The sequence below is a fragment of the Numida meleagris genome, chromosome 3 (genome assembly GCF_002078875.1).
Source record: "Numida meleagris isolate 19003 breed g44 Domestic line chromosome 3, NumMel1.0, whole genome shotgun sequence".
Lineage (NCBI taxonomy): Eukaryota > Metazoa > Chordata > Aves > Galliformes > Numididae > Numida > Numida meleagris.
In genome coordinates this window covers 41,497,618-41,510,378 of record NC_034411.1, presented here as the reverse complement: position 1 = coordinate 41,510,378, position 12,761 = coordinate 41,497,618, and the positions used below count along the sequence as shown (strand labels likewise).

The 12,761-nt window shown below is 41.3% G+C and overlaps 1 protein-coding gene across 2 annotated transcripts in view; it reads right to left on the bottom strand.

The window, feature by feature from the left end:
• WDR27 (WD repeat domain 27) overlaps positions 1,003–12,761 on the bottom strand; it is a 141,904-nt gene continuing 130,145 nt past the window's right edge. For both annotated transcript variants that reach the window (XM_021392925.1, XM_021392924.1), the window contains exon 24: positions 1,003–4,614. In XM_021392925.1, coding sequence (XP_021248600.1) covers positions 4,597–4,614 — 18 coding nt within the window. In that variant the 3' untranslated portion in view covers positions 1,003–4,596. The remainder of the gene's footprint in view (positions 4,615–12,761) is intronic.

Here is a 12,761-nt window from a genome sequence, read left to right as displayed (position 1 = left end):
CCTATACCACACAAGGATGAGGACCACTGTTGATTTGTAATGCATGAGCTCACCCAGCTTCCTTCTGATTTTCCCAAGAAACCCTTCCCATGGAGCACTAGAGATCTGTCAGTGAGCTCCCCAAGGCTTGCAAAGTCAATGTCAGCTGACGTGCCATCTAACTGCCTGAAGCACAGCATGAAACCAGCAGGCAGTAGACCTTGTTATCACAGTGCAGAGCCACACTTAAATCCTCAGATCAAAAAATAATTCACCACAAACACAAGGATTCAAATGTGACAGCTAGGTTTATGAAGGAGTGAAGATTCACTGGTTCCTTTCATATTCCTCTCTCCCCACTACCCACACTGAGAGTTCCAGCTGGTATCTTGCAGATCTCAGATATCCCATTGATTTATCCCATAAAAGGTTTATTTCCATAATATATAAATGTGAAGAGATGCATTCAGTTACCATATTTCCCCACTTAGTGTCTATTGTTTTTCTCCAAAATGCATTGAGGGTTTGTATTAACAAACTATCATTAATTCGTTGTTCACAACTAGCCAAAAAAAGAGATGTTACATGTGCTTGTTTTACCAGAGAGCAGGAATCAGGTTGGACTGGGTCACCTAGATGCTACTTCTTTGCAGCTGCTAAACCAAGCCTTTTTAGAAATAAAAGATAATAATTTCTTTAAAACAGCTGTTTACTGTCTATTTTCAGAGGTGGAGAGGAGTCACAGTTTGCAATAACATCCTTTTATGCTTTGTCTACTTCAGACTGACTCTCCATGGCAGCACAGGGAGCGTCAGAGTGCCCCAGCTGTGCCTCCTGCTTAAGGAGCCCACCCTGTCACAAAGGCCCTGGCCTTCAAACCACCCTCCGCACATCTGAGGCATCTCACTCAATATGTTTCATATCCAAACTTCTTATAAGGAAGTCACTATTTTGTGTAGTCATAAACCCCAGAGAAGGGGAAACACGAACTGGAGTCAAGTCAGAAGAAAGAAAAGCTTCGTTACAGGGGAGAAAGCAGGAGAGGATGATGAGCAGCACAGGGAGGACTGCAAGGACTGGCTGCTTCGTTTGGAGGAAGGATACAGGAAGGAAGCTGGAGTAGCTGTTAGATCCCTTTCTGGGCTGAAGTGGCAGGTCTCCCCTTCCTGTGAGGCTCTAGAGTAACAACTCTTCCCAGACATGAATGGCCACTGAAACTAAAAAGCATTTTTTTTTCCTTAGTATCAAGATCATCAAAGCCCCTCGGCTTTTTACTGGAAGGTTCAGTGTAAAATTTGTGTTTGCAAAATTTAAAACACACAGTCTTTACCCACACATCTGCTTCCACTTAAGAGAAAATCATAGCAGGGAAAGGATAATTTCCTTGCATTTGCTTTAAGTGTCACCCCTATCTCTCCTACCCCAAAGTATAGTTTTGCTGATTTCATCCTTGCAAGGAAATTTCCCATAGCCCTGTCACAGGAACTGATTGATGCTAAGGAACTATTGGGAAAATGTACAGCCAGCATAAGAGTTTTTACCCCGTTCATGTATAAGTTTAGGGGTGTCATGTTCTTGGCACCAACACTTGAAAATATCTGAGTCAAAGTCACCTAGCAATTTGCCCAGGTTATGCCTTTCTTGAGAACTTTGTTAGACTACCAGGAAGAAACGTGAGACGGCCACCAGTGTTGTTTCCTTTAAACATCAAATTTATGTTCAGCGTCCAATGGGACTGTAAAGCAGGTGGCAGTCTAAAGCTTTAATCATCACAAGCTGTCCACAAGCAAGGTTAGAAACCACCGAGTGTCAAAACCCACAGCTGAGGAGGTTTGCCTATTACCAGGAACAGGCTACAGTCCTCAGGGTTGGCGAACCACAAAAAGTAACAACTTTGGAGGTTTTACAGAAGTGTGAAGCTGCTAAAAGGAAGTGGGCCAGTAAACAGTTGGACAGTTTAAACTACATGGCATGGTTTCTAGAAATAGCCATGAATCCTTAACATGTGCCATACCCTCACCTGGGAGTACTCCAAAATCAGTAAACACCAGAGATACTTCTTAAAAGTTTCTTCCAGTTGTGGAATAGAGATAGACTAACAGTTACCAACTCCAGTGAGAACACAGGTCTAGTATCCATAGGCCAAGTATATCCCCTGACTTCGTAAACACGTAGATGCAGATATCTGCTCAGAAACAAGTCCATTAGTAGTGAAATCATCAAAGACGAAACTGATTTTGATGCACCACCAATGAAAACATTCTTGCATAGCTGCAGAGATGTGTTCATGATGAGGCTCCAGTGCTACTGTACGAGCAAGCAAGAAGTCCCACGAATTCCAAGATTCACAAAACCACTGTTTGGCACTAAGAAGATAAACAGCATTTTTGCAAACGCAAAGCACCACTAAAGGCTTGTTTTGCAATGGGTTACGTGCTGAAGCAGTGGAGAGGGAAGAGGCAGAGATAAGTCATCTTGATACATATTTTACAAAAAACACCTGAATGTGATTTTAATAAGATATTCACATTAATAATCACAAAACTTTTTGGTAAGATCACTTGTTGCATAAGGAGTCAAAGTCTCAGAGGTAGTGGGTGAAAACGTTGGTACTATAATTTTGTAGGCTATATTAAAAAGAAAACAAGTCCAGACAGACAGTAATTTTATTAAATATTGCATTGTCTCTTAGTATCACATTACTATCTTCTGGAAAATTTATGTTGTCCTAGGAAAACTCTGGTGTGCAAAATGTTCAATTGAAAGACATGAGTTCAATCATTTACTGGGGCCTGGCATAAACAAAGGTGTTCTATGCCAAGTAGACATAACCAGGCAAGCTCTTTGACATTCCTACAGCAACAAGTAATTGTTATTATTCCAGCTTCACATATGACAATAGCTTTCTTGTCTTCTTACATAAGAAAGAGCTATCATTTGCTTCATGAAGCCTGGCAGGGAGCACTTTGTACCTCAATGAAGAACTTAATAGAATTGATTTTAGCACACACGCTTCACAGTTTGGTCAACAAAAGAGTACGTTCACTTTACTTCGTGTTGTGAATGAATACTGAATGCAATAAACTTGTTTTAAAGCAAAACTTACAACATGTTGAGTCCTCACATTTATTTTTTTTATTATTTATTGCAGTTATTAATGGCTTTTTAATTAAGGTAAAAATCAAATATGTCACAAGTAAGCCCCGCCCTTCTTAGAATCCTAAACAAATGAGACAACTGAGAAATGTGGTAGAAAAGACATTCATATGGTAAGAACAGAGCAATGACACCCTGCGACTATAATGTCACTTGTCCAAAATCATTTGTCAGGTTTCATATATGCTGTTGTATCACTATAGCAGAGCACATTCAAAGCCTATTTCAGTGCACAGGGAATGTATCCCTGACTGAACTGCATTCATTGCACAGATTCTTTTCTTCAGAAATGCACCAGCAACTGTATCATCGTCAGCAGCCAACTGAAATGCAACAGGGTTCCTTTCTCTGGCTAACAAGGTTATATTTTGATTGTGCTCAGGTAGAAGCTTCACATCGTTTCCATCCCTTCTTGGTGCTTTTTGAGCACTATTTCAGTGGTTTGCTAAATAAAAGTCTCTGTTGTGGCCCTACTGTGCTGTAGAACCTGTGTGTTGGAACAGATTAGAAGGGAAAGAGCCTGATCAGAATAAAGTAGATCCCATGCCAGAGGCTTTGCCTCAGACCGACGGCCTTCTTTTAAGGGTATGATCACTGTGGGTATTTTGGGGCTTTTTTGCATAGCAATAAAATGACAAAAGACAAACTAGTTACAACTTTCCATATTCAACAGTAAGCTGTATCAGTCTGGCCCTTTCTTTGGTGTGGTGGAAGAAACAGGCACAGCTTATGCCTTTGTTATAGATAAGTGGAAGCACCAGCTGCATTTTCTCTAATCATTTCCAGATTGCTCTTGGAACCATCTATCCTTCCTATCTCCCACAGTGGATCACCATCAAAACTAACCGACCTTGTACCCTAAGCAGTAGCAGCCTATACTGTAGCATTTAAAGATGAGGCATTAAGTACTGACACATCATCACAAAACACCATATCTTTGTCTATATCTGTATCTATGTCTGTATCTGTATCTAAAAATCTATGCCTGCATCTGAATCTGTCCTTACCTGTATTTATATCTGTATCTGGTATGAGGAATAATCCTGTGAAACCATGGCAATCAAAAACCCGGAGCACAAGCCAGAACTTGGCCTTTTGAATGTTAAAGTGTTTGAGGAAATCAAACAGTAAACATTATACAATGGCAAACAAATGGAAAACCTCCAAATTCCATCACATTTTATTTGCAGATAAATATTTTAAGTGATCTTTTAAAAAAATATTCTGATATATTTATGTAATCCTCTAAACCTATATGAGTTCAACTGTACATACCGTAACCGGGAAAATGATGATAATGCAGATGATTTAATTATCTGTTCACAGAGGAAAGCTGAGATTATAAAATTTGGAGCACTAGTCACTGAAACGCATCACTCCAGTGCGATGCTTCACTGGGGAAATATTCCCCCTTCTTGTTCTTAGGGTGAGGAGGTGATCCTTCCATTGATCTACACTTCATTATTCCTCACAGTTGGCCTGTAACATAAGTAATTTGAAAGAAATAAATAAGAAGGAACACATTTTTTACTCTTTAAAAATATTGGTTGTCCCAGGTTGGACTGCTGGAACAAGTCCACCAGGCTGGAGTTGCAGAGGTGACCACAGATCCGGAGTTTATTACACCGAGTGACCTTCTTTCCTAGAATTTTATAGAACACACCTTCTTGAGGAAGCGTAATTTACCTGTTTGTTCCATGTAGATTTAAATTTTCAAGATTGTTACAGCTGTGGGGAACCAGGGCTACTCCTACTCTCAGAGAAGTAAGGGGAGATCTACCCCAACATCTCTGGGAGCAGAAAAACTATATCTCTGCCCAAGAACCTCTTTTATGTCTTCTAGTGACAGAAGTTGTCAGATTTCTTCTCTTATTCCAATCAGACATGCAAATGAGTAACGAGTATTAATTATAATTGCCACACTCCAAAAGGTTAAGAGTTAAAATCTGAATGCATTAGGACTTGGCCAGCCTGTTCTGGGTGACCAACGTTCACCTGTCTTCTACAAGGCTATCTGTACCTTTCTCAGCAACAACTGCTGCTAGCCACAGACTGAAACTTTATATGGAGTCACAGGGATTTGGGATGGGGTTCAATTCAGCAAATTCTATGTTTCATTTAGAAGTACTAATAGTTCCCGCATCTGTGCTAACCATCTGTTAATTAAAGAGAGAGAATACCCCCCTGAAAGAGCTCCTGCAGTTCCCACTTTGTCACATCTGCCACCCAAAAAAATCTGATTTTTATCCCTCCCCGGATTTGAATGCAGAGCATTCCAACACTAATGCTTTGCACCTGGACTCCCCCTGCAATTACAGAGGAAACATACCAACTTATCTGGTAACTGAGTGCACTCACAATCATTCCCCGTGTCCCCAAAGAGTACTTTTGCATCCAAACTCCAAAACTTCCATGCTCCAGCTATGACCATAGTTGGTGCTCTGTTTATCAGAGCCCCAGATGCATTCACCAGCAACAGCAGATTTTCATCTTCAGTCTGTCCCACCTTTATGCAACACATGGGTTTGACCATCAGCAAAGCAAACAACCCCATCAGTCTACCACAAAGTCCCTCTCAGAATTATGAGAAAGGACAGCTCTTAGAAGGAAAATGTTTCTTTTCAACAGGTCTGGGCATGTCACTGGTCAAGCACAATTTACCTGGAAGGCACTTGTTTCTTTGTTTTCCTTTCCTTTTTCTGACAGAACAATGCATTTAGTTTCAATGACCTTTTGTTTTAAGAGAAATCTGTGATTGTGGAAAGTGTCTCAAGAGGCTGAAAAGTGAGTTGGCATCAGACTAATTGCATAGCAAGAAGGTCTGCACAGTTTTCACCAGAAAAAAAAGCATCTTCAACCTCCAGGTGCTGAATCTGCCACAGATCGTTCAAATTTACTCTTCTCTTACTTTTCTCTCTTCAGAGAGAATAGAAAGAAAGAAACAAACAAACTCCCAGAATCAAGAGAAAAAATGGGGCTAAAAGCAGAAGCAACGTGTGCAATTGAGATCATCTTTTATCAATGGAGGCGTGAGCATGTGCTACCATGGCATCTTGAACAGATCACCTGCAAAGTCTGTCAGCAGTCCTCTTCCTTCCCAGCCACCAATACATGACCCAAGAGAATGCACAGAGCCCCTTCCAGCAGCCCCAAATCCCTCATACCAACTACTGCACTGTTATATTAAAACAAAAAAAAACAACAACAAAAAAAAAAACAAAAAACAAAAAAAAAAAAACAAAAAAACCCACACACAACAATTCAGTGAGTGCCTTTGCAAACTACTTGAGAAGGAAATGCTACCAGACAGCATGTGTAAGGGTCTGGCTGTTTGTTACTCCTTTCCTTGCAACAGAAAACTCTTCCTGAGGTTTGGTCCCACAGAGCTCCTCTGAGTGCCAGCAGTAAGAACCAAATTTGACCTCACTTTTGCAGAAATGTGATGTGTAAAGGAGACACTCCACATTGGTATCCAGTATTGGTCAAATAAGAATCTGACCCAACACAGCCATTTTGGTGTTTGTGTGCACGTGTGTGTCTGCCTGTTTGAATCCTTTCAATAGGCGTTTCTAGCTACACCCGCAGTGGATGACTACAAGCATTCTTCTCCCATGACTGGTACATAGCAATTTATGCAGCTCTCTGGTGAAGAATTTTGTTTTAAGACTGTAACCTTTCCCCATCCTTTTACATCCTAGGACAAAGGGGAATGAATTCTCACTGGCTGCATTTCCAAAACAGCAGACAAATTTATTACTGCTAGTAATATTTTCAGCTACAAAATTAAATCAGCTGAACAGCCAAAGCTTCTGACTGAGATAGGAGGATCCCACATTTGGGACTTTCTCTTGATCTGTGTAACACATCAGCAGTCCCTGGTCAGAGTTTGGTCCCCTCTGGCCACAAAGATGAGGCAAGAGAAGTGTGCTGATGGCTCAGCAGGTTGGCCTTTGGCCAGCATTGAATGCGCCTCTCCTACCTGAGACCTTGAAAGATATGGAGACAAGGAGGGCAAAACAAGGAGGAGAGAAGTGTGAAGGAGAAGCAAAACTCAGTTCCTCAGACACCATGAGCAATTGTTCCCGGTGCGACCATCTGAAAGGATAACCAGCTGTGCTGGTGCAGGGTGTAAACTAGCTGATGCTCAGGGCAGAAAGGATTTCCCAGGTGACATGCAGCTGTGGTGTTGTTCACCATTGTCCTTTGTTCAACACATCTTTGTTTGCTTCCTCTGAAGTACTGGGTACTGTCAACTGCTGACAGATGAGGACAAAAATGGTTTAAGCTCCTGTTCCCCACTGCTTCCCAGACACTGACACCTGTTTCCAGCTCACCATTTCTCAAACCTCCTTGCTTTCAGAAGATGGAGATCATGCCAGTGGTCATCACCAGCCAAATATCCCTAGAGAGCTGGAGCAGCACAACTGGAGGGCTGGCAAGAAGTGGCACCAGAGTACCAGAACTTCCTGAAGTGGGACAGAGCCAGAGGATCAGCTGCTGCTGTTGACTTCATACTGGAGGAAAACATAACACCTGAGGCTGGAAATTCTGGTTCTCTTTACAGCAGTGTGAGCACAGGGTCCATCCACCAGCCTCAGAAACGTCCTTCTGTATTGCATCTTTCATCTAAAACCATTTCTGGCAAAGCATACACTTAATTGCCATACCACTACTTCTGGTTTTCATAAGAGGCATTCACTGGCTTTTTTCTCCCTAGAGGCTTCACTGCATTTTATATTACTTTTAAGTATTTTTAAAATCATGCTTTTTGTTTGAGCACATGAGAGTTTTAGACAAAACTTTTGTAATGTTATGCCACATTAGACTGGCCCATTAGTATTAGTCTTCAGTAATGGGTGGAGTTGCAATTAATTTGGGATATTATTAACACTTTCTAATAGAAAGCATCCAGTGATGGTTCTTCACTTATGCAAACAATAAGGTTTAAGCCACTGTGAGATTCAAGGTTTTCCTTTCTTGCTTCCCAGAGTGTGAAAGTATTTAAAACTAGCTACAGGTCAAATTTACAGCAGGAACTTTATAGTCTTGTGTTCCAGGGTGGGGGTGGGAGTCAGGCTAAATCCAGAGTATCAGTAGCTATTTTGAATTAATTCCAACTTGTGCACATCTTTAGAGTGTATCTGTTAGAGATAGGCAACACTCATAGCTTAATCATAGACATTTGCTATTAATATTAATCTGTTTCTGTTTATGACTCAGAACACTTAGTTGCCAGAACACTGAAAACCCCAAAAGGCAGTGACACTGAGTGTATTTATTATGTTTGCAGAGAAGTTGGATGGGGGAGCAGGGGGGGAAGGTAAACTCGTTTTACAAATTAGAGTTATGGCTATTTATTATGAGTCATTTTATTGTTTGTCTCACCACATTACCTCGTTTCAGCCTGTGCTAAGCTTCATGCTGAGAGAGCCCTTGCCCTGGGAGCCTTCCCAACCCAGCCAGGTGCCAAGCATCTCTGGAGGAGACACAAAAAGCCCTCATGGAGGTCAGACAAGGTGGCAGGGGCAGAGTAGGAGCCCTAGCTCAGCCCAGGGTCTCACAGGCCACGCACATGTGCTCCACTGGGTCCTTCAAAGGGTTGGCAGCCCCAAGAGAGGAGCAAGCACCTGTCAGAACCAGAAGGGAAAATGAATGGCGACTCCTACTCCACCTGTAATCCTCATCTTCCCCTGGAGAACTTGTCCCTCATTTACTTGTTAGAGACAATTGCAAGTGTGTCTCACTAGTAAGCATAAAGGAAGAATGAAAATAAAGCTCTTGGACATCAGCAAGTAATGTCTTTGTTTCTGGCCACTCCTCATTTGAAGGAGTGGGAACTCTCAAGCAAGCTGGAAACAACTACAAAAAGCTACATGTCAGGAGAAGGAAAGGAAACACATTTTTAGCTTTAGCGGCAGAGCAAATTCCCTGAGATTCCATTTCCCACTCTTCTGAGGAAGGATTTGTTTTATTCCCCCCAAGGGCCATGGCACAGCTTGGCCACACGCATGAGGAGAGCTGTCGGATATCAAGCTCTACCAGGATTTCTATGGTAGATCTGTATTCCTCTGAAGAGTCCCAAATAACTGTTTCTTCTTACATGCCCTGAAATAAGAAATCTGCCCCTGAATCTGTACAACAAAAGACCTGGCACGTATATCCTCACTTTCAGCCTTCCATGGTGTCAGATGGTGCCTCATAGGAATTTCCTCAGTTCAACAGATTTCCAGAACTTTTAAAATTGAGCATATATAGGTGTAAGGAAAAGAAAAATTCTAAACAAATGCAGAAATACAGAACAGAATCATTCAGGTATTAACTGAGATATAAGAAAATACAGCAAATAAATTTACTAATTGACCAGAGTGGCTGGTTGGTTGCACAACCTCCAAAACAAGGACTGGGCTGGGGATTTCAGTGCATTTGTTCCTCTGAGTCATAAGTGTGTCAGGCTTCCTAGAAAAGGCCAGCCAAAGGAGATTGCTCTCTATCTTCCCTTCTGTTTCATTCCATTGGCCATAGACAATTCCCGAGCATGCTCCTAAATGGTACAAAATAATAAGAACTGGATGTGGTTCACAGGGAGCACACCAGTATCCCATAATCCTCATTGCTATCTCCTTTCTCTCAAGTTCATTATCTCAGCATAGCAGTTTGGCTGTGTTTTATTTCCATTTATAAAACTTTTTCACCCCTAGATCACTTGTTGTTGAGTTGGTCCAGATATTTGGTAAATAGAAGTGAGACATATCAAACATATAAATAAATACAAAACAAATTATGGATCATTTACTGGTCCTGGAGATTACAAAAATAAAAATAAAAAAAGATATCCTCTTCAGTACAGCACAGAGTTAAATGTGCCTTTTCACCATCTTTTTGTTGACTCATCATGTTCCACAGAGGATACCAGGAAAGACAAGTCTGGGTGCTGTAAGGCTGGTATGCTGCCATCAGGCTTTGCACAGCTTCTCAGAAACAGAACACCTGGGTCATGGCTCACCCTGCATTCACCCCAAACTTGCTGAAAATTATTTGATCACAAAGATCAGTTGAACCTCTTCTTGCTTCCAAATTTTAAATGTCTTTGATGTCAGCTGTAAGGCTGTAAATTTCTCTATGCTACAAAATGCTCATATGCATGACTTATTTGGTTAGTGGTCAGCATTTATTTTTTCATTTGGAAATGTGTAGTATGAGGATAGGGTGAGTAAAAAGATCTAGTAGCAGGAATTTTTGGTGAGTCTGTCTTTCATAAAAACCTTGCCTACTGAAACTTTTATCACTGGTCTTAGTGACCAAGCTTGGTCTGTACTTTATGTCTGAGGTACAAGTCTTGGAAGAGGCTCAAGAGAAACCAGTAGAGCTGCCTCCTCAACCTCATGTCTGAACAAGATAAGCAGCATGTAGTCTTATTATGATGCTTACACCATACGAGGCCAATAGAATGCTTCCCTGGTTAGCCCCTCTCCAAGGGTTGTAGCACTGAAAAGTACAGCCCATCTCAGCTAGTGCAAATGCTGCAGTCAATCACAGTGTGGCTGTGCCTGTGCCTCCTGTGAGGCTCACGGTGAGGCTTTGCAAAGCCTACCAGAATGACATTCAGCTCTCAGCCTTGTGAACCCAGGCTTACCAGGGCTCAGTTAGGAATGCAGCTCCAATCATTCAAGTGCCGAGTTAGAGCAGGAAGTGATGCTATCGGTTATCTGTCCCAAGCTAAACTAGATGCCACTTCATACTTCTAGGTTCAGCGGTCCTTCCTGCACGGAACACTCCCAGGTACAAGTACGTGCTGGGGGAATACCCTGCTGGAAAGCAGCTCTGCAGAAAAGAAGCTAGTTGTCCTTGTGGACAACAAGTTGATCACAAGCCAGCAATGTGCTTGCAGCTCAGCAGGCTAGCAGTATTCTTGGATGCCCTCAGGAAAATATTGTAAGCAGGTCAAGTGAGTTGATCCTTCCCCTCTACTCAGTGTTGTTGAGGCCACACCAAAAAAAAAAAGAGAGAGAAAGATGAGAAAGAAACAAAGAGATGCTTCTATCACACACAGGTATACAAAGAGTAGAGATTCACAGTTACACTTGATGTGGATTTCAAGCTGAAAAATTAGATGCTGGATGTCTATTCTCTTTGGCAGGCAACATCTTTTCCTGCATAAAAGAAATCAGACAAAAGACTGGGACTTCCAGTTGTGCGGCTAGTCTTTTCAGGTTGGTCAAGATCCATCCGTATGGAGTTCTGAGTAATCTTGGGGTGGGCTTTCAAACCCATACTGACTGGAAAGAAGATCATCATACATTTCTCAAGAAGTTTCATTCTCACAAAATTTCTGATGTATTTGTTTAAACTGTAGTCATCCGGATAGTTCAAATAAAGGTTAGCTGAGTATCCAAATTAATACCTTCCAGTCATGGAGTCTTGTCCCACAACACTATCATCTAGCAATGACAATTCCATGGTGGCATTAAATTACCTACACTAATTGTGTAGGTATTTGAATTTGGGGCTATAGACATCAGGTTTCAACTGGAAGCAATAGGAAGTTGTCACTTCAAGAAATATGCAAGTAAAAATTTTCCTTCCTTCACAAGCTTTCTGGAAGATGAATATCTCAGGGCCTTTGGCACGTTTTCATTTTCCATCAGGTGCCATCACATTGCCCAAGGCAGAAGAAGAATTCCAAGAGTTGCAAGAGGCAGAAGCTTCCAGCTTTGTTATTTTCCTGGAAAACACAAAATTCTTTTTGTGCTTTTGACTGAGATGAATAAGCAAAAGAAATTGCATCCCACATCAAACTGAAAATAATCCATGACTTCTTTAATTTCTTTAGCCACATCTGCTTTGTATCTTACTGACCTTATGAAGATTTTTTGATTTTGAGTGTGGGGCATATGTCCGGATGCATTTCATCTGAGAACCTGTAATTCTGCACTCTGAAAGATCAGCCAGCAGTAATAGCAATATTGCCTCATTCTTCAAGGAAAAGCGTAAACATGCCCCTCTAAGATTCTCCCTGCAGAAGGTGTAGTTGAGTATTCCTGGTGCGTACCACTTCTCAGAGAGACTGAGGTATATAGAGAAGTAAACCAGACTTGGATATTTCATGAATATTTTTGTTTACAAAAAAAAAGAATAATAGAAGAGAAAACAATATTTTGAATTCAATGAATTCATGAGTATGGCAAGCCTTTCCTGACTTCTTAGCCCCAGGTCACAGAAAACATGACATTGCATTGACAGTTGCATTTGCATTCATTCTGGTCTGCAAATAAGAGATCTGGGATGAGGAAAGAGGTTAGTCCTGTTAAAATTGAAGCTGGAATTTCCCAGTCTTTCTTCCAGCTCTTACAAAATCAAAGAAAACAGATGCAGCGAGGGCACTGTGACACAACAAGTGTTAAGATGTAAACACTCAAAGGTTCTGAACTGTGAAATATATTCTAGCTTGTTCATGGTCTGGAAGCTAAACACATTTTGCTGCAGCAGTACTCAGCATCTGGTTGTTGGATTAGAGTTGGACAGCTGGAAGCCTACTGTTAAAAATAAATGGTATCACAGCAGTAAACAAAAGGTCTTCTTTTAAATGTCTGAGTAGCCAAAAGGTCAAGAAGGAAATACAAGCGTAA